General features: G+C 43.1%; 1 protein-coding gene across 3 annotated transcripts in view; it reads right to left on the bottom strand.

Moving 5' to 3' along the window:
• Window positions 1-21,635, bottom strand: part of POLQ (DNA polymerase theta) — a 91,673-nt gene that overhangs the window by 32,333 nt on the left and 37,705 nt on the right. For all 3 annotated transcript variants that reach the window (XM_019548694.1, XM_019548696.1, XM_019548697.1), the window contains 8 exons: window positions 18,413-18,656; window positions 12,936-16,153; window positions 10,898-11,044; window positions 10,201-10,397; window positions 8,272-8,512; window positions 7,989-8,182; window positions 4,907-5,041; window positions 3,186-3,360 (listed from right to left, as the gene is read on the bottom strand). In XM_019548694.1, coding sequence (XP_019404239.1) covers window positions 3,186-3,360; window positions 4,907-5,041; window positions 7,989-8,182; window positions 8,272-8,512; window positions 10,201-10,397; window positions 10,898-11,044; window positions 12,936-16,153; window positions 18,413-18,656 — 4,551 coding nt within the window. The remainder of the gene's footprint in view (window positions 1-3,185; window positions 3,361-4,906; window positions 5,042-7,988; window positions 8,183-8,271; window positions 8,513-10,200; window positions 10,398-10,897; window positions 11,045-12,935; window positions 16,154-18,412; window positions 18,657-21,635) is intronic.

The following is a 21,635-nucleotide window of genomic DNA, read 5'->3' as shown; positions in this document are numbered from 1 at the left end:
TTAATCTGCACACCCCCACCCCCACAACAGAATTAACAGCTGCACTCGGCTGCTCTCCACACTGCAGGGCTGTGCTCCTGGCTCCCCAGAAATGCATGCATGCACATGGCACTTATGGGCCACATTACTGGCCACAACAGCCAAAAAAAGCTGACTGCCAACGCAGTCGATTTTTTTTAAATTGGAGCCGATCTGATATGTGACTGATGTATCAGTGCACCTCTAAAATAAAATTCTGCACACTACAAACACAGAGGAACAGATCTTATATTGCAAGTCTGAAAAACTTGTCACTACAAGAGAGACCATTCTTTCCAAATGTCTGTGAATGCCACTCCAGAGGCCAGCAAAAAAATAGGGTGACACAAGGGTCAGCTGCCTGCCTAGAAAGACTACTCTCAGGTAGTTGGGCAAAACAAGCATATAATCTCAGGTAAGCATGCCAAAATTGTGTAGTCAGGTATTTTGGAAAATCCCTGCATTATGGGAAAGTTATGTTGAGTCATTAAAAATTTCTATATAGAAACTTGAGTATATATTACGACAGTAAAAAATTTTAATTCATCACTCCAAGTGGATTAGTAATGATGACTAATTATTATCCATGGGTTATTCATAGTTAGCTATTTACAACTTTTCATGAGATGTATTCTGCATGCCATATCACAGCTTGCCAAAGAATGATTTTTAATGTTTATAATGAAAAAAAATATATTACAAAAATGTCAAATGCAACTGGCACACATTTTGTTCTCTATATGAGAATTGTATGAGTATCCAGGTAAATGCTAAATGTACAGTTTCTTATTACAAAATTTCAGAGCACTCTATAAAATAATTATTTTGCTCCCTCATTATCATGTAGTCAAAGCTCATCACCAGAAGAGAAGTGAACTCTTCAAAATGGAATAGTTGATGATCTATTTCCTCCTGATCAAGAGAAGCTAAAAAGGATCCAATGCTTTGCAAGCATCAAATGGCTAGACAGGTGCTATGGATGCGTAGGTCAGGGATGTTAAACTCACCTGGGGCCCAGAGCTGGATCTAAACTGTGGGGCTCCTCATGGGCTGGATCCAGCCAGAGGCACTGGGGTGGCTGCCACGGCCATTGCAGTGGCAGAGGGGTCCAACAGTGGCAGCCCAGAGGCTGTGAAGGGTCTGAAGGGGGAGGTGTAGGTATGCAGTGACAATCTGAAAGCAGCAGCAGTAAGTCAAGCTTACTGTAAGATGCCACGTGCCTCCTCACTCCCCGAGGCAATGCGGCAGAGCGGAGCAGTGTTCTGGAGCCAGTCGAGCCTCATTGGGGCAGGCAGCGGCTCCTCCGTGAGGTGAGGCAAGGCACGGATGGAGGCTGGCATGAGTTCTGCTGGCTCCGGGGGAGTGAAGCACTTCCCAGGACTGGAGGACCCCATGCCAGGCTCCCGCCCCAGCCTCTCCTGGTGTGCGGCCTTGAAAAGGCTGTGCGCGGCCACCCTTTTAGTTGTGCGCAGCCACGTACGCATGCACCTTAGAGGGAGCCTTGTTCATGGGTTATATGTTTAACACTCCTGACATAGGTCAATAGTTTTTAAGACAAATAATAAATCAGGAGAACATTTCATGAGGGGGAGGGGGAGGAGAGAGGCAGTTTGTGTGCGTGCGTGTGTGGAAACAGCTAATTGCACTTTAACAGGTAATCAATTAGTCAGCATGCTTTGTATACAAATCAAGGAGACTCTGGCAGAGATCCAGTGGACTAACTAATAAGAATTCAGTGATGAGTTAGCCTACTGACTAATTAATTAGATTTTCTTTTCTCAAAGTATATAAAAATAATGGATTTCAATATTCTGCTCCAAATCTCTGATACCTGGCAAATATGCCAGAGAGCCTCTAATAAGATAAATGCCAAACTTTTGTCATCTTCAAAATACAGACCCAGCCTACACCTCTATACACAAAGCCAGAGTAATAATGATCATACTCAGCTATCAGAGTGAGCTTTACATCTGGGGATGTCAAAGTACTTATGAGAAAACAAATTTCTTTGAACCAGGTAAAGGGAAGAATAGAGCAGTGAAGGGACTCAGTGTCAAAGGCTGAACAGCAAAGCAAACCTAGGTCTCTACAATCCCAGTTTAGTGCCCTATACAGTGGAACACATCTTCCCTGAATATATAAAAACATCAAGATGCAGCCACAGGCACAGACACAGACAGCACAAGCAATTAGGAATAAAAGGTAATAAGGAACAAGGAAAATAAGATGGAGAAAGGCATCTGCAGTGAGAATGAAAATAAAAAATATGCTCCCACTATATTTCTTGTCAGTGACCAGTGACACTTACCAGATATCCTACACTTCTTACAAGTGTAGAAAAAAAACAAGAAATTAGTAAAAGAACGTAAGATGAAGAAAAAGATACTACATACTGAGACTGTACTGACTGATGACATCCCCCTCATGCATCCATCCATCCATAAGATAATACAAGGAAAATGAGGAAGCCATTCAAAATCCAACCTCCATGACGGCCAAAATGATGAAGCTAAATGACTGAGGTTTTTAGTACAGCATTATTTGGGAGTTCTCAATTTTTCCACTGGCTATGGGTGACTTCACTTAGTTTACACCTTGATTTCCTCATTTTTAAAGTGCAGGTAATAGTTTCACTACCTCCCAGGAAGAAAGGTAACTAATATAATAAATGTTTTCAAGTGGTTTTAAATGTTCATGTGAAAGATGCCTTTAAAATGCCTTTTAATAAATACACATGTATGGGTGAGGTCAGGGATAGTTATAGGATTTGGTGGGGGGGGGTGTACACACACACACACACACACACACACACACACACACACACAGAGTGTGTATATATATACACACCCACCTCCCCAAATCACATGCATGCGTGTGTGTTCATGTATCCCCCAAATTCTGTAACTATTCCTGAAGGTGCACCAGAAACTTGTATATTCTAGCTACTTAAATGCACATACATAAAACATATTAGTAACACTGCTTCAGCAGTGCCTAGCTACATAGGGTCCTGAATTTTAATTTAGATTTACATTTTTCTGTATTTTAAAACTTTTGATTTAGTTTGGTTTGAAAGTAAGCTAAAGGACACAATCAGTTCTTCCTGATCACTCAAACATGCTGTCAGAAACGAAGGGGAAAAAAGGATGTCATGATCATCTCGTTACCTGTAGCTGTGTGAGTTTGAGAGATTGGATAGATCCTCTCCATCCCCAATAAAGAATTCAAACGCTTCTCCCTCTGCAGCGGAAACACCACCTTGGTCATTGCATTGGTGATTCGCCTCCATTCTAGAATCAGGCCTGGTAATGGATGTAAAGTCTTTAATTTCTCCAGAATATCCTATAAAGTAAAGCACAAAGCTATAATGGGCTGCCTTACAAATTCTATATAAATTCTATACAAAGTTTCTTTCGTTTTACAGAGGTTAATTCTAACCTACAGTGATATACCGAGAGGAAAGTCTCCAATTCCACAGCCATGTCTCAATATTACATGAGCAACAGCTCCACTCATATTTGCTGTACAGATAGTAAAAACACTATGACACATAGCTGAAATATAGAACATGCAGCCAGAGAAAATTATTTGAACAGACTCATTTGGTCTCAAGTCCTAAAGAAAAATTTCAGAGTCTGCTTTAACAAACAAGTCACCTGAAACAGTCAAATGATCGCCTGGCCTGGGTTGTCTCCTCTCTCCCAGATTAATGCTTCTCCTTCCTCTTCTTGTGCTTCTCTCCCTGCACCTCTCCTATTCTGACTGCACATCAGGAGGACACAAACAGGCCCACTGACCACACTCCTTGTAGGGCACAGGTAATCACTAGCAATACAAACTTTGCAGTTAAGTCAAAAGAGTTGCTTCTTATTGATCAATGAAGGTACAAGCAATTGCTCAAATTAAAATGTGGGAAAAGAATTAAAAAAAAAATTTAAAAAAAGCGCTGAGTACAGCCATTGGGACTCATAGTAGCATCATAGGGTAGCCAACACTGTAAAAGTTAGATAACTCTCTCCACCCTTAGCCTTACTTCTACTATACCCCACCTGGGCTAACACCAAGTGAAATCTACCAAGCTCCTCATCTCTTCATTGCTGCTAGAGCTTAAGACACCAGTATCTGTTTTCCAATCCACTTCTCACACTGAACAAAAGGACACTGGGGGCACAACATGAGTTAATGAGCCCTGAAAACAGGAGACAAGTAGATCTGCTCATACGTCTTTGTCTGACACATGCAGCAGTGATTAACCCCAGGCAATCAGCATTAGGGCAGCAGTTTCAGAACAGCTAGAAATTGGTAGTTATACTGGTGGTCCTGGATTGTGTACATGCTTTCAATATCATACATGGTTAAAACCAATCTATGTAGCCATTCTGAAAAGCAATTTTTTTTTGAAAGGCAGAACACAGAAAATTTTGAAAGGCAGAGAAAATTAATCACAGACAGTTAATCCTGCCATACAGGAGCCAGCAGACAATTCCAAAACAAACCTTTCTTTTGCAACAAAAAAAACTTTTTTTTAATCTGTGTGTCTATATATGTATTTATATTGTATTTTTCTCCCTGACATCTAAGCATCCTTCAAGAAGATGACAAAAGAGTCTAGCTGTTGACCCTACACAATTCTTATGCTATTTGTCTTGTAGACACAATTAGGTTGAGTTACACTCAGCCAAACCTACCATTTCAGTTATACCTGCAGTTACCCCTCATTCTCAGTTACACCTGTGCCTTAAAAAGAGGTTACATTTGACTCTGCATGGGAGAAGACAGCACTAAAACTTATTTTTCCTCACTAAAATCCAATCCAACTATGAAGTGTACATGGGAAAGAAGTTATTCCTATAGTCACAGTACAGAACTACACTTAATTTAGTTGTACCTTGGTTGTACTGAACTGCTTGCCCAGCCTGACCCTGTGTCCTTTAGTAGTGCATCTTCTTGTGTAACCAAGAGTTTTCTTATTCCCTTGAGCTTTTACATCTCCATGTGGCAACTTTAGTTCCAAAAACAAGACCTAATAGAGACCAGAGTTTCAAATTCAGTACATGTTTTTAAACCCCAAAATAAACAAGTGAAAGAGCACTTTAATAGCCTATGTTCTAACAAAAGGACAATGCTAACGTTCCAGGTACTTAACAAGCTGATTAAAAGATCTGTGTATTATCAATAGCAGTTCCTCCTCATTTTAATTAACTACAAAATGTAGTCTAAAATCTAATTTTCTAATCTTAAAAAGTTTGGATTGCAAGGTGTTTTTAGATAAGGTAATTGATTCCTGTAAATGAGGCTACAGATATCCTCACTGCTCACTCCTTAATAACTGCTTGGCTGTAGTGACAGGAAGACAAGGAAAAGATGTAGGATGGAGGAGTAGGAAACTGATGCTGAAAACAAAAGACTAGACTGATTTAGATCTGAGAATTTTGTCTGGCAGCAAACCCCAGACTGTACAGAGGCCCATTTCCCCACATTAAGTACCTGTAAAGTATCCAAATTAACTCTTTGCTTCTTGAATCCCAAGAGTGGAATACTCTTGGGATTCAAATTAATTGCTATTTAAGGGTAGTATACAAGGGCAGCTATACACCTGCTGGATGTCTACTCCGACAGGTGCTAATTAGCGTGTGCTAGAGCAGACTTAATTCATTAGCACACTCCAGCAGCCTCTGCATCCCGTGTATTGAATGTCCCTGTGCTTCAAAACAGCAGCAGGAATGCTTTAACTAAAGCTCATTCAACAAGCTTTTTAGTTAAAGCACCTCCACCACCATTTTGAAACATAGGATGCTAAATACATGTGACACTGTGGGCATCTTAATTAGAGCAGATCTCAGAGCCACTTTAATTAACGTGCCCCATCCCCCACTCCACTCTGGAGTATGGGTAAAGATGTCCTAAATGACTGTCTGGCATCTCTTTTGCTGCAAGTCAAATCTCAAGCTAATCAGCCCTAGAATTTCTGTTTTTAAGCCTGGATGTTATCTGGGAATCGACTGCAGGACACAAAGCATTGAAAGAGCACATTACTGGTACCTTTTATTAAAGAGCTTTAGACATTAGCTTGGAAATTAGTTTTTTTCCTAGCAAACTACTATCAGTTGGAAAACTAGCCACAGTGAAGATGTTCTTTCCAAAGACCAATACGGAGTAGAGTTTATTTCTAATATCAGAGTGAGGACACACAAATCTTCACCGCTTATCCTGAATTTTCAGGTGGTATTCAGCACTATTTGATTATGTTCAATTACACAGCAGGCAGGGGAAAGCAGAAGTAATCTGCTTAGTACAAACAGCCTTATATTAGAAGATTGCATAAAATGGCAAAGGTTCACATGAACTTCATGGGACACTCAATAAATTCTAACAGAACTTTTATACCAAATTCATTATCCTGAGTTGATATGCAGCTAGATCCCTGGGCCAGATCCAGACTGCAGGCCTCCTTGTGTGCTAAATCGGGATCACGAGAAGCTTCACAGGCAGGACCCAGACATGGTAGCTGCATGATGAACAGTGACAGCAGCATGAGGGTTAATGTAGCTGTCACTCATCCCCTTGCTGCTGACATGTCCTTAGTGGGACTCCATAGCTGGGAATCTGGCAGCAGACCCTGCCCCCACTCACCCCACTCCCTAATCTCTGGCCCCTTTAAGAGCCTCACAAGCTGGGTGAAATGGCTCCATGGGCTGGATCTAGCTGGTGGACTACATCTCTGACATACCAAATTTACCACCATATTTTACAGGAAAAATACTTCCATAAGAGGCTTTTTTTTTTCCTTAGCTATGATGAGTCAGAAGACATGGGAACCTGGAGAGTCATTAGGTCATGAGCACGAACTGGCATCAGATCAGCATTACTGAGAGCAGAAATTCTGTGTTTGCAGAGAAGTAGGGAATATTTTGGAGTGTTTTTTAAACAGCGGTTGTTTGCACATTTTGGCCAGTTTCCATGTTAAGAACAGTTCTGGTAGAGATACTGGTGGACACACATCAAGTAAGATGGTCAAAAGCTGTAAAAGATGCTATTGCTGTAATCAGCATATTGCACGTACAGAAAGGTGAACCATAGGATGGATCCCTTTGGGATTTACTTGGTTGGAAGGCATTATATATACAATCTGCCAGTAACCAATTTCTTTTTGGTTCACTATTTCAAACCTGGTTTGAAATAAGATCCCTTTTTATTTCTGCCCGAAATGCTAGGCGCAGCAGTAACAATACAAGCTGGTCAACGCAGCTCAAGTGCACAATTTCTTCAATAAACCAATACGGAGTAGAGTTAATTTCTAATATCAGGGTGTGGACACACAAATGCTTGGAACCCTTTCAAAGCAGAATGTTTCAAGGGGGCAGCAGCTGACACACTCTAATTGCTATGTGTGAACAAGCTGAAAACGATTCAAATGCAGCAAACCTGCTCCAACTTTAGTACTGCTTCATTCAGACGTAAAGCTGGATCTGGTTTGAGGCCAGCTCATTCACACATAACAATAAGAAGCACCAGCTGCTGTCTTTGTGAAACATTCCTCTCTTGAAAGGGATCCAAGCGTTAGTGCATCCACACCCTCCAAGTATTAGCCAAAAAACATTTTGGGTCTGAATTGGTAATAGATCCTGCATATTTTCTTAGGAAATTGACAGATGATCATGAGTAGCTGTAGCTCTTTACAAATTAAAAGCCTAATCCTACAACATGTTGAATAGTATGAATACCTTCCTCATCTACTAAAGTCTGTGAAAGTGAAGATGCTCAGTACCACCTGAGAGAGACTCAGTCCCTGTCAAGATACAGCTCTATCAGAAAATCAACCTTGATCAGAATTAGCTTTGTTTTCCATCTTTAAAGTCCAATTCTCCAACCAAATACCCCTCCACCAATATTTCTACCCAAATGTAAGAAGTTAACTTGATGAGTCTTTTAGAGGCAGCAACTCTGTCACACCCAAGTCCCTCAAATACCTCTGCAATGTCATCAGGGCTGGTCAGGGAGAAGCTGTGGCCTGCCACCTGGTATGCCTGGGCCTCAATCTCATTTAGTTTAGCTTGCATGATGTGTTTCTGGGTCTCACATGCCACTGTGCTAAAGCCAATTCCATTCAGCTCCAGCAGAGCCAAGCAATATTGTGTGGGCATCTCCACTTTGCAGAAAGCATCTGAAATAAGTAGAAAAGCTAAAAAATATTGATCTCCCCAAATGACCCTACTCATCAAGTTAAACTTCCCAACCCCTGGTCCTTTTTACCTGTTAGGTTTTCCTTCTGTAACAGTGTATTAAGCTGGGTCATGATGCCAAAAATGAGCACAGACTCTATGGCTGCTCTGTACCGCCCAGAGTGATCAGCACTGGCACTAAGCCCCAAGCTCTGCACCCCTTGGCCAGTTCCTATCCCTTCAAGCAGGGGGAGTTCATGAGGGAGAAAGCTGGTAACCATGTTGTGAAGTGTACATTCTTTAGAGTCAGGATCCAGCAGCCAGCATGCTACCTAAAATGGACATAAGCAAATACTGAACACTTTGGTTATTTTAATAATAACAGAAACATAAACACTATTTGGTAGTGAGCCCAAAAGTTCTCAACAGCAGTGTAAACTGTGCTTCAGCAAAGCCCTCAAGTGAGACACCCAAGTCTTACTGACAGTCAATTAAATGCTTCTGAGAATTATTACTTAGTCAATAAAATGCACACAAAGCTTTGCCTTCACTTGGTGGTTCTTCACAGATAATAAAGCCATGGAAATCAAACAGAAATGGAGTAAAGTCTGCACATGAAAAGAACTCTTTGTAAAAAATAATGTCATTATAAGGATTGCTATGAAATGCGGATCTGTGAAAAGAACCTAGCCTGACCCCCATTTTTGCATATCAATACAAGTAATCAGGGCTGTGTCAGGTGAATTCTACTATTAAATGACCCTTGTATAAACCCAGTGAAAGCAAAATTGGACCCTGTAATTGAAACATGTTTAATAGTTCTAAGGCTGCATGCAGAGCCATAGCAGGATCCCTCTCGCCCTCCCACAATGACTCTGGGGTGACAAACTATAAAGCAAATTTATTTTGCTATGAAGATTTGATGTTACTCGCACACAGAGCAGGCCACTTGAAAGTAAGGCTGCAATTCTTATGGGTGTTTTTCTCTTCCCCCTAGAACTCCACTGTAACACTAAAGTTTAGGCTCTCTCTCGTGCTGGACATATTTAAATGCAGTTTGTTTATCTATGTATTTTGATGCTGAACCATGCCACCCAACCTAAAGGTATGCTGAGCTGGTTTATGCAAGCAATTATATCAACATCTCCTGGTGACTAAATCAATCAGAAGTGATTTATTAATTTTAATTTAATTTCAAGTTAAAAATGTCAGATATGCAAAATGGAAAAAGACAGACTAAGTCCAGAAATGTCTCTAGTGCTCTGTAATTAATTACAAACCAAGCAGACTAATCATCCAGTTACTGATAAGAAATATCATGAGTGAAAAGGTTTCCCCCATGATATTTATATAACTTTATTTGGAAAAGACCCATGGAGTCAATCACATATTAAGTTCACTGGCAAGTAAACAATACCATGGCAGTGACTTCTGATCCACAAGGACCATAGGCTTTTCTTATGGCTAAGGTATTTGCTTAAGTGTTCCTCTAAACATACTTTTTTGCATTTGTACTGCAGAGTATTTTGGATCCTTAAGCAAATCAAAATTCCTATTTTATTCAGTCCATTTAAAATGCAATAATGCTTTTTCAATTCAAATAAAACTTCAGCTCTTTTTTTAAACAGCACAATAAGAGGAAGTACCCATGGACTGAACTTATTTTGGAGCATGCTGTCTCTCTCCCCCTGGAGAGCTGTATTTGAGATATGTCAGTGTCCAAGTGACATGTGGCTTAGAGCTGCATACAATTAAACAAACATTTGGAAACAATAAATCAAAGACCTGATTCTCAGGGGCTCTGGTAGCAGCTCAGCACCTTGGAAAATCTGGCCATAAAAAGTTTCTATATTTACCTCCAGCTATTACTGCTGCTGTGGAAAGCATCACTAAAACCTATGGCAATTTTTTTTGATTCTCAGTAAACAGACAAATGGCTTGAGCAAAGTACAAAGCACTTCAAACACTGGTTTAAAAAAAATAAAAAACGCAAATTTAATTTCTTAACAAATCCCTGAACCTTTGGGTCCTCAAAGCTTCCTTCCAGGGAGATGCCACAGGCCATTAGCAGGGTCTTGTAGTGTTGGATGAGGTCGTACATAACCAGACAGTGCTTTCCCTCAGGCTCTTTCTGCAAGCAGGACTGGAGATGACACAGTCTCTCAGTGACAGATAGGTTCTGATCCAAAGCCGGGGGTGCCAAACTGGCACTGACTTCTAAGGGGCACAAAAAACATCATCTCTTTACTCAGGATACCACAGAAATAGATGAGGTAGCGTGGGTTTTCTAAAGCCAGCAGTCTTAAGCAGAAATATAACAGTAATAAATGCAAAGTGATTTTATATATAAGGGATTTAGGAAGCAGTGTGAGTGCTTGTTTATTTATAAATAACAGCATGGATGGGCTGTCCAAAGAAATGAGGAGAATTAGCATCTTGCTCAGTCACATTCACCAGCAGTTAAGCCTGAAACACAACACTCTGTAGCCAGGAAATTCATTAGAAACAGAGGAAACACTGGAAAGCATGTTGCCATTGCCCTTGGCAAAAACTAACATGGCTGCTTTCTTCTGTCAGATAAAAAGACTGTTAGGGACACTCACAGCTTCCAAAAATACGTCCATTAAGTCCCAAACTAGCTGACAACTTTCACAGGGTTGTCCACTCTCTGAAAGGCCTAGCTTCCTGCAATCTGGTCCATCTGCCAGAGCTCTTACCAGCCTGATTGTCTGCCTTTTGCTGCAGTGAGACATAGTAGGCATCCTTTCCACCCCAGCACACTGCCAATCCAACTATCAAGGTATCTTCGCAGCCTTTGATCAGGAATCCATCATCTTTAACCTGGATCTGCCGGGGAGATCTTACTATGGAAATATTTTTTAAAGTTAAAATTATACATATAACATTTTAATCAATTAACATTCCAATAATGAAACAACCTAGAATGCCTTCATTCTCACCTATCCACCAGCCTCTTGTTTTCTACATTCTTTTTTTCAACACATCTTTATAACAGCAAGGTAGGCTGGGCATTGTAACAGAGAAAACCACTGCTTAGGAGATCTTAAAATGATCTGGCCTTCTGTAGTATTGCCATACTTACAGGAGCAGATATAGGCTTGAAAAGGGGAGTGCAATGGAAATCTAATGGGGGGATGGGGGTGCAACCAGCAGTGAAAACTAAAGCTCTTGGTAAAGATTGCTCACTGTGTGTGCACTACATGATTTAAAAAAGTGGGAGGGAGGGAAGAGGCTGACCATGTCCTCACCTCACTGGATCCACCCCTGCATTCCTAAGATTTAAGGTATAACTGTGCTCCCTCCTCTTGTATGGTGACACAGTTGTCATTTCTCTATCACAATTACATTCCCATTCCTGAAACAGTTTTGTCAATGCTGCTCCCATGGTCAGGCAAATATCTTAATACTTCCCCATGGTAGCAGTGATGGTCATGTGGAGAATCTGTTTATAAGATATGATTAGGGAGCAAAATTAAAAAAAAAAAAATCAATTTCACATACTATCTGGTAGAGATCTTCAAAGACCAGAGGCTGGTTTATCCATATCCCCCTCAGAGATAGATGAAGGGAAACTACTCATTACTTTCATACCCCTTTCCATCACAATTGCTCTCCTTCCTCTATAGAAACTCCGTAAAACAGTGCATCAGCCCCCTTGGAGAGTTGCATTATATGAATACTAGTGATGAAAATGTGCAGGACCACAGCAACAGCCTGGGATGGGCTGCCATTAAACAATGAAATAAATGGAGCCAATGAATGGAGAAGATTACAATAAGGTAACCTGCAAAATATTTAACCAGGATTGTTACTTTCTAGTTAGTGGAGACTGAACAAATTGCTTTTGTTTCCGACTTCAAAGTTATTACTTATTTAGTGCCAAGCTGAAAGCTATTTGTGTATGTCCTACTGCATTAGCAGTAAACCACAACGGGACTCCACTTTAAAATAAGGGAAGTGATGAATCTTTGGCTCATATTTGCTCCGTGCACTAATTTGGAACTGTGTTCATCTGAATGAGTCAGACAGAAATGTCCCCATCTTTTAAATGCCAGTTATATTGGCCATTTAAGTGCTCGTCATTTGCCACACTTACAGATTTCAATGAGAAAAGCATCATTTATACTGTGATAAGCTTGCTGCTCTGATTCCAGATTAGCTCAACTCTCCAGGCCTCATAACAGAGCAACAGTACAGGTTCTTCTGTTTGCTTTAGCAATAATGCTCCTTATGAAGATGCAAGCCGCCATTATAGCAAATACTCTGCTTACTTTATTATGCTGGCTGACTGTTTCATGATGATGTTTTACTACGCACTTCACACAGCAGGCACGTAGCCATTCACCAACATGTCTGCAATAAACCACAGGGATTGTACAAGCAAGAAATACTTAATGGCCATTGTTACGGGCTGATGATGGTAACAATCCTTTAAGTATTTATGGCTCACACTCACTCTAACCACCTTCCTCTTTCCAGTTCCACCCTTCAGTGCAATGCCTAGGTCCAACACATGCCTTCTTCCAAATGAACTGGAAATTCACTGCAATTTCAGCAGCTGCCAACATACAATACATGTAGGATTTGTTCTTTATTTTCACAAATTTAAAACAAAAACATGCATATTTGTTCCTAACCTACTTTCATTGAATTTTGATTACTCTCAGCAAGCTTAACTGAACTTCTCTTCAAAGTAATGCACTGGAACATGAAATACAGGAAGGCCAAACTGACCTTGTTTGAATCTGCCGCCTATAGTTGATCTGGGGGACAAGAGACGTTTTGTTCTTTCGCAAGCCACCGAGATGGCAAATCTATTTTTGCTCCTCCATTCTTGGATGAAGGTCTGGAAGAGAGCCATGTCACTTGCCACATCAATAATAGTGAAACTTTCAGCACTGCATGAAGTAAGTGGCAAAACATCTTGAGATAATTGCAGTGAAAAGCCCTGGTCTAGAACAGAATCGTCTTTTACAGGGTCAGTCTCAAGTGGGCCTCCATTTTCTGGATTAAACTGCAGTGTTTCTATTTGCTGGTCTGAAGCAGGTATGCCATTCTGCAGCACCTGACAGAGCGGGCCTTCATTCACGAGGATGACATCTTTCTTTTTCCCAGACTTCAGAGAGGACATGCCAAAACTCTTTTGTGCAGGGTCTACAGGGGGCGTTGGAGGAACAAGCCCATTGCTAATATCTGGCTGAGGATCACACTTCCTGCTGCTTCCCTTGAGAAACTGAGGGGAACAATTTGGTTTTTGTTCCAAGGCTCCCCTATTGCTCTCTCTACCTGTCAAATAGTTTTCTAAACCCTGGCAAAGGGGTAATGGCTTTTTCTGACCACAGCCAAATTCAAACACTGCACCTTGCTCTTGGTTGCAGTTTGAAATAACTAATTTTTCCTTTGATCCAAGGATGCTTGGACTCAATGAATCAGGTTTATTGCCTGAAGGGCTAGGCCACTTGTCTAGAATTTCTTGCAACCCTGAGCTTAACTCAAATGAATGTTCGTTCCATACTATTGGATTGGTATTTTTTTTTACAGTTTGTCGGGCTTTCTGCAGTCTTACACTTTTATCTCCTCCTATATCCATTGGTCCGGAGCCCTCCTGTGCAACAGATTTTCTTAGTTCTGGCTCAACAAGAGCTGCAGATGGCAAGTCTCCTTGAAAAGGAGGTGAGCTCACATTGTCAAAAGCTTCAGCCAACTGGAAAGAATCAATTTCAGAGAACGTAAGAGACGCATCATTACATTGTGGTGGCTGCTGCTGCTGAGCCTGATTTATACTCAATACATCCTGAATAGGCCCCCAGCTCTGCTGATGCAGACAGCCAACAAGAGAGCTAGAAATGGCATTAGGAGGAAGAGGTAGAATCTCCTGTTCCCTGGTTTCCATCCCTTCAGCTTCACCTCCACGAATACCAGAAGAGTCATTGACATCACTGAAACTATCTTCAAACAGCAAACTATTGCTTGTATTGAGACTAGTTTCAGGAACATGGTGATATTCTACTTGTACATGTATGATGTGTGGATGCTGGCCATTGGAGGTGGGGGCTCTGTTCTGAAGACCCAGACAGACACTCTCCTTCACTGAAGGTTGGGTTAGATAACCTTGTAAAAAGCCGTGTAGCTGGGAGTCAGTGACAGAAAAATCATTTCCTCTGAGACAAAGTGCAGCATCTGGGAATTTCACTGCAGACTGTAAACAAGAGCTCACAGAGCCCGAAGTTTTATCACTGCAACATAGATCAGCAGGTTGTTTCATACCAAGTGTTGTCACAAGACCTGAAGAGTCCATCTCTCTAAAGGCTGCAACTAAGCTTTGATCAGCGACACTCTCAGTTTGAAAAGCGTTATTGCAGGGGAGTTTTGTGAAGGCTTTCTGCACAGCAATGGCTGCCAGCTCTGTGCCTTTTGCTCCCTGATGTCCTGCAATTTCAGATGCCACCTGCTGCTGTATTATCCTATCCGTCTGAGTATCCAACTGGAAGCTGTCCTCAAAGTTTCTGTAGTCCAAGGACAGATCATGGGCATAACCATTTTTGCTACTTTTTGCAATACAAACAGCTCTGGATTTTATTGTGGAGTCTCTCAAAAAATCCTCAGGCTGATTATCAGCAGCTTTACCCACACCTCCACTCTGGAACAATATGCCATTGGGCCTTTCGCTGCTATGCTTGCCTTTGCTTTGAATTGGGAAAAGGCAGGATTTAGGTTCATAACAAACAGTTTTCTGCTCGTGTGTACCATCACTCACATGTGTTTTTGCAGAACTGCCGACTATTTCATTACAGAGGTCTGTATCTAGAATCATTTGCTGTTTTCCAGATATCCGTTCAGCATATTTTTTTCCAGCATGAACTTTACCGTCTTCGGCACCAATATTCTCATTTTTCAATTCCCTACTAGGTATCATCAGGCCTCCCACAGTGTTACTTGTCTCCATTCTCACAGTTGTAGCATCCCTCATTATAACATCCCTAGATGCCTGACAAATTGTTTTTTCTTTAGGCTTGCATTCGTTAGTAACAGAAGGCTCCATAAGCAGTCCTTCCATTTTCTCTTTGCTTCCTATAAGCAGATAATGTTCATGAAAAGATCCTGAGATTTTGTCCCTGTGAACCAATGATCCTTTTTCTGTCAGTTCCTTATTACTTCCATCTGGAAAGGGTTTACCTTCACAATTGCCATGTCTGGAAAGAGGGGGCCCTTTTACACCTGTTATTTGCCTCCTTGATTCTTCAAGCAGTGACCTATGTTGTTTCAAAGCCCTGTTGCAGTTTCTACTTTGATTTAAGCATCCACCCATTGTTATCCTTGGCCTACATACAGCAGAATTTTTTGTTGGTACAAAGCTCAAGGTTGATCTTTTGCCTTCTTCAGTAGGGGATTCTTGACTTGTTTCCCTGGAGCCTGCCTTGCTTTTTCTCTTGGAAGTAAATTCCATGTTTTCTTTATCTTTGCTCAAATGTGGTCGTTTTCTAGCACTCTGTACAATGACATCATTGTTTCCTTCCTCTGTTTGAATCTGATTTACCTGGGCCTCGCTCTGCAGCCTGCACTTTGGGGTACTGGCACCTAGCAATCTTTTATTTGCCTTTTCAACCTTTGCTGAAGTTCCAGACTGAGAGTTGGGGTGAAGTCCATATCTTTCCTTGTTAAATGCTTTTAAGGTCTCAAATGACCCCTCCCTGCTCAGTCTGTATTTTCTGTTCTCCAGCTCTGACTCGCTGCTCATCATGGAAGAGGATGACTCAGAGTCCAGGTAAGAATCTGGGTTCCACTCTACTCCCATCATAGCCAAGTCCTGCTGCAGGAGTGTTCTAGCCTCCTCCACAATAAGGGAGGCAGCTTCTTTTTCAGTGACATGCTTCATTCCAGCCATCCAGATGCAGCGAGTGTTCCTGCGCTCCTCAGCTGCCTCTTCATCTTCATCCACCGCCCTACGAAGACTAATGGAAAAGAAACAAAACAGAAGTCAACTAGGAAGTTCTGTAGAAACACTCACACTGGCATTGATAAATGGCACCATGCTGCTCTTCACTTATCTTTAATTAGCACAACAGTTTCACTGAAGCTTTAAGTTCAATATATTTGAGGACCATGTAGTCTGGGCTAGGAAATAAACATTTTTTTTTCTTTTTTTTCTTTTTTTTTAAAGAAATAGTAATAGCAAAAGGGTAACTATGCTTAGTCATGCTGGCTTCCCCACCCTCCTCCCACCACTGTGACTTGCACCTGGAATAACCTATGTAAGAGTCAAAAGGCAGTTCTGTATTTAACCCAAACTCATTTGTTAGCTGTTTTGCCATACTGACTCACATTCTTGAGAACCTACTTGTGCAGGGTACATCCACTAATTTCAAAGAGTTCTGAGAAGCAGACTAAAGCCACCAAGAAGAAACTCCAGTACCATTCACATTTCAAAATGGTTTAGAGAAACAGAGGTCAAACCACGTAAGTGCTGCAGATAGTGCTGTCTTCTACCTACATCAGCTCCAAGTGTGGGACAGAATTAGACTTTATTCCCCTCCTACATAAACTGTAAGGGTTGTTTTCCAAGTAGATGTCAACATAAGCTGAATTACAGCTTTTGTTGGGTTAATGGTTTAGCCCAGAGCTGTCCAAATTCATGGCCCATGGATAGCATGCAGCCTGTAAGGAGTTAATTTGTAGCCCATGCACTTCCACCCAAGTACCACTGCCCTCACTACTACTGCCACTGAGCTCCACTTCCCTCCTCCACCTTTCCCTTTTTGTTCTGTTCGTGGGGTAGGGAGAAGCAGCTTGAGGGTAGGGGTGTTGATAATAGAGCCTTGGGCCCATGCTGTATGTGGTCCCTGACTTCTCTGAAGTTGGACAGACCTGGTTAAGCCTAAAAGGCATCTCAAACACAAACAACAATAAAACTCAAAATGAGCGTGAATATACATCACTGAAATAATTAAGAATCTATTACAACAAAGTAAGAACATGAAGTAAATACCACCAGAATTATTAAGGCTTTGACTGGACCTGCAAAACTGAAATTCAAGCATTTCTAATTGGAGGTACTTCTACTAACAGACCAGCTTAGACTGGGAGGGGGCTATATCAATCCCAGCAACATTGCCATGTCTTGATACTCTGCACTAATGTAACACCATTAGAGGTTATGACATAAGGGTGCTGTTACAGGTTATCTTTAAGCTATTCTAAATCTGTTGAATGTTAGGTAGTATTAAAGTTGGAACAATTTCAGGACAGTCACAAGTTGAGATTGAATTCTGACTCTGACCTGCACAACTGTGACTTGCCACTAGAGGGCCTGGTGAGCAGCCACATGGCCAGGATCCAGGACTATATCTCTCTGGGAGCGGAGCCCCAGGAGTTAAACATGGTCAGAATATGCAGCCTAAGGAAGCATGCCTCTCTCGGCTCCATATTCTCACTGCTTGGTGGCTCTGCTCCTAAAGGGCTTAACCCTCTGAGGGGAGGCCTGTGCACCTGGTCCCCAGCCCAGGGGCTTGGATCAGGTCTCCTGGGGTTCTTGGAACCAGTGGCATGGTGCTATGTGGGCCAGGATCATACCCACTGGGGGCAGGTGGGGTTGCAACTTGGGACCAAGTACCAGCCTGTGAGCAATAAAACTTGGGAGGGTGAAAAGTCTGTCAGGGCAGAAGGGCTGGAAGCCATGCATCCTGGGATGCTGGATGATTGCTAATTGGTAGCTTCATCTCCTTGGAGCAGACGAACAAAACCCTAGCTCAAGCTAGGTAGGGTAGGTCAAAGATAAACCTAGTTTCATATGGCTTAAATTAAAGACACTTAGAGGGTATTTACCAAAGTTTAAGATCCTTTAAGTTGAATGCATGGATGCTCCTGTTTTAAGTGTCTTTAGAATGGTTTACAGGTAACCTGTAACGCCACCCTAAGATTATTCAATTATCACATCTTCTATGGAGTAGGAAAGCATCATTCTCATTTTACACATAGCAAAATCAAGGTCAATGACTTCCTCTCAACTATACGATGCATCAATGGAAGAAAAAGGAAGAGAACCCAGGCCGCCAAAATTTACACTATAAATCACAGAATGACAACTCACTTAGAAATACTCTTGGAATTACACACAAAAAACTGACCCTGCTCAGTCCACTTCCTCTGTTGATGGTAAAAAGGAACAAAACCAACTTGCCTTCATTCCAGTTCCCAACTCGCTGATTTCTCACCTTTTGAATGGCACTGTATTCTTCAGGGCAGTTTCCACATCAGCAGGATTTGCTTTCGCCAGGTCAGCCACAGTAATGAAGCCAGTGTTATAAAGAGCTCTGGCACGCTGCGCATTCAGCAGAGACACTCGAACCAGGTCACATAGCTCCCTATGGACACCAAAGGTGAGGCGACTCTGAAACTGGGAGAGCAACTGTTCCATGTTGTGCCAGCCCAGCCGATTAGAGAAAACTGTTACCATTCCTGGAACAAACAAATTACATTGTTTTGACCTTAACACAGTTCTAAAAACGCTTGGATACTTTTTCTCTCCCCGATACAAATTTTCATGTGCAAAAAAATGCAATTTAAACTAGAAAATATCTATTTATAAGCCAGGAAGCATTCTCAATTCCCCAATGCAATGAAAGCCTTATGTTACTAAATGTCTTCAGCTGCAGTAAGAAAAACAGAGCAGAACCAGGAACTAAGCTGTTGCCCCTATACAGGATAGTTCACTAGGAAATCTCCAATACCAAAGATAGAAGTTCTATTTTTAATCAAATAAGATGGTACTGTAAGTCAGCAGAGGGACCACTTGGTTCAAAAAGGGGTCCTGGGAAGGTCAACCCAGTCAATGGTGACTGCCAGATCAGCTGAGGACCTAATCCAGCTAAAGCCAAACTGCCTGCCTCACCCCTTAAGCCAGGAGGGCCCTCAGGCACAACTGGCCACCCACCCAACTCAAGGAGGGCTGGGCAGCTCAACTTAAGCAGGATTAGGCCCTTAACTGATCTAGCAGGTGGTTCTGGCTGCACATGCAGCTCAAAAAATGGCTTGGAAGTTTGGCTCAGCCAACAGCTCTTGCCAGCTAAACTGAGGGCCTAGTCTTGATGAAGTTGAATGGCCTCACCCCTCAACCTGGGCCAAGTGGGCAGCCAGAAGCACTGACCACATCCTGCAACTAAAAGATTAGCCATGTCGTACTGCCCCCAGGTACCCCTGTCTAGGTAAGCAAGGATTATACTACTATTCTCTGAATCTGGCATCTGCCCTTGTAACTAAGTCAAAGGCACAGCACTTAATAAAAGCTGTTAGAATACTCCATGCAGCTGCCTTACAGATTTCTGATACAGAAATATTCCTGGAAGTGGCAGATGTAGTACGCTTTAGCTGACTAAGTTTTCACATTCAGGAGAAATAGTGCAACTGCCATCTGGTAGCAGATTGAAATGTACAGCATGATTCATTTAAGTGTCTTCTAGGAGGAAATGGCTGGATTATTTGCAGATTCAGGAACACAGGAGCAGAGGACTGAAGGGACCTCTCAAGCTACTAACTCCTGGTTCTCTGCATCCACAGGCAACCATTTAACCAAAGAATCCATAAAATCACCACCCCACCCCCTCAAAAACATCTACAAAGGCACAAAGCCAGAGACACCAAGAAAGCCCTAGAACAGGGGTGGGCAAAATACGCAAGCCAGATCCAGCCTGCGAGGCCATTCTATTTGGCCCACAGGGCCCCTAAAAACTTTAGCAAATTAATATTGATCTGTCCTTGGTTCTGGTCAAAAATGGAGGGGGAGGAGGAGGACCCCAGGCAGGGAAGGAGCCCAGAGAAAAGCAGTCCCTCGCCCGCCCCATGGCCTTTGCTCCCTGCTGCAGCTGTTTCCAGCCCAGCAGGGCTATCCTGACCAGCCACAGGCAGCCCCACACAGGCTGCCAGCAGCAGCAGTGCTGGCCATGGGGCAGGCGAGGGCCTGCTTTTTCCCTGCACTCAGCACCAGCTCATCACCTGCCCCCACTGCCAGCCTGGGCCCTGCACCAGCTCCAGGCTCGCCCATTAGGGCTGTGTACAGCAGCAGCAGCTGCGACCCCCCTGCTTGCCACACCGAGCAGTATTTGCTGCTGCCCACCTGGAGCTCGCACGCTAGGCAGATACGGCGGGGTCCAGGTTGGCAGCGGGGGTGGATTACAAGCTGGTGCTGAGCACGGGAAAAGCGGCACCCCACAGTGCAGCTGCTCGCAGGGCTGCCTGTGCCTGTGCCCTGCGTGGGCCGCAAGCAGCTGCAGCAGGGAGTCCCAGCCAAGGGGCGGGGGGGGGGACGCTTTTCCCCCGCACTCAGCACCAGCTCATCTCCTGCCAAGGAGCAGGGGGTCGGGGCTGCACACTGCCCCCCACCTGTACAGTGGGGCTGGAGGGCACTGAGAGTGAGCAGGTGCACAGGGCCCACACCAGTGTCCCAAGCCCAGCACTGGCAAGGCCCAGAGCAGGGCGGCAGGAGCTCTATGCAGCTAGGCCAGCTCCGTCCTCTCCCTGCTGGTGCAGCCCAGCCTGGCTCCACAGACCCCTGCCAGCCTGCGCCCTGCTCTGGGCCCCACTGGTGCTGGCCCTGACACACTGGTCCCAAGACATTGGGACATTGGTCCCAAGATGGTGACCAGGGGGCGGGGCATCTATCAAGGGGAAGGGCTACCCATGAGGCCCTCAACAGCTTGCCAAAACTGGGTAATTGGCCCACCGCCCGGAATAGTTGCCCACCCCGATCTAGATTAAGTACCCGACACTGATTCTGCAATATTACAGCCAGACCATCTTGGAGCGGAACAGAGGAGCCCATGCAGTCCAGATCTGGCCCAGGGCTCTGAGTGAAGTTTGACACCCCTGCCCTACATGGCAGGGCAGATGAACCCCTAATGCCCTACATGGCAGGGGTCACCTGCACTACATGTACTTCTCTAGAAATACCCCAACCCTGCAGCCATAAAGCCAGCCAGACATAACCATGGATCAGTCAGCAGTATAAGATGCATCTCTGGCTACCTGCAGGTTAAGACTTCCTGAATAAACTGCGTGGGCGCTTCCTTGACATCCTGTGGCATTCAGGAAAGGTGATAAAACTTATTGAAGCAAATTACACTACCCTTTTTACAAAGTATATCACACAAACTAGGGATGCAAATATAGTTTAAAAAAATTATCCATTTAACCTCCTCTAATTATACTGATTAAATGGTTAATTGATAACAGCAGTTGCTTGGAGCAGCTCCCTAGGATCTTTGAAGGGGGTGGGAGAAGAAGCAGTGGTGGCAGCAGCAGTCAAGGGGCTCTCAGCCCACTGGGGAAGAGGGAGCACCTGTGAAAGAGCAGCTAATTGCTTAATTCATGATAGGCCATCTGCTGTTTCATCTATATTCTCATAGGCTATGGATACTAGTCCCCACCCCTCGCTCCTCCCCT

Source organism: Crocodylus porosus, unplaced genomic scaffold (assembly GCF_001723895.1).
Source record: "Crocodylus porosus isolate Cpor-Errol unplaced genomic scaffold, CroPor_comp1, whole genome shotgun sequence".
NCBI lineage: Eukaryota > Metazoa > Chordata > Crocodylia > Crocodylidae > Crocodylus > Crocodylus porosus.
Note: the sequence above shows the minus strand (reverse complement) of the source record. Positions and strands in the feature narration are given on the sequence as shown.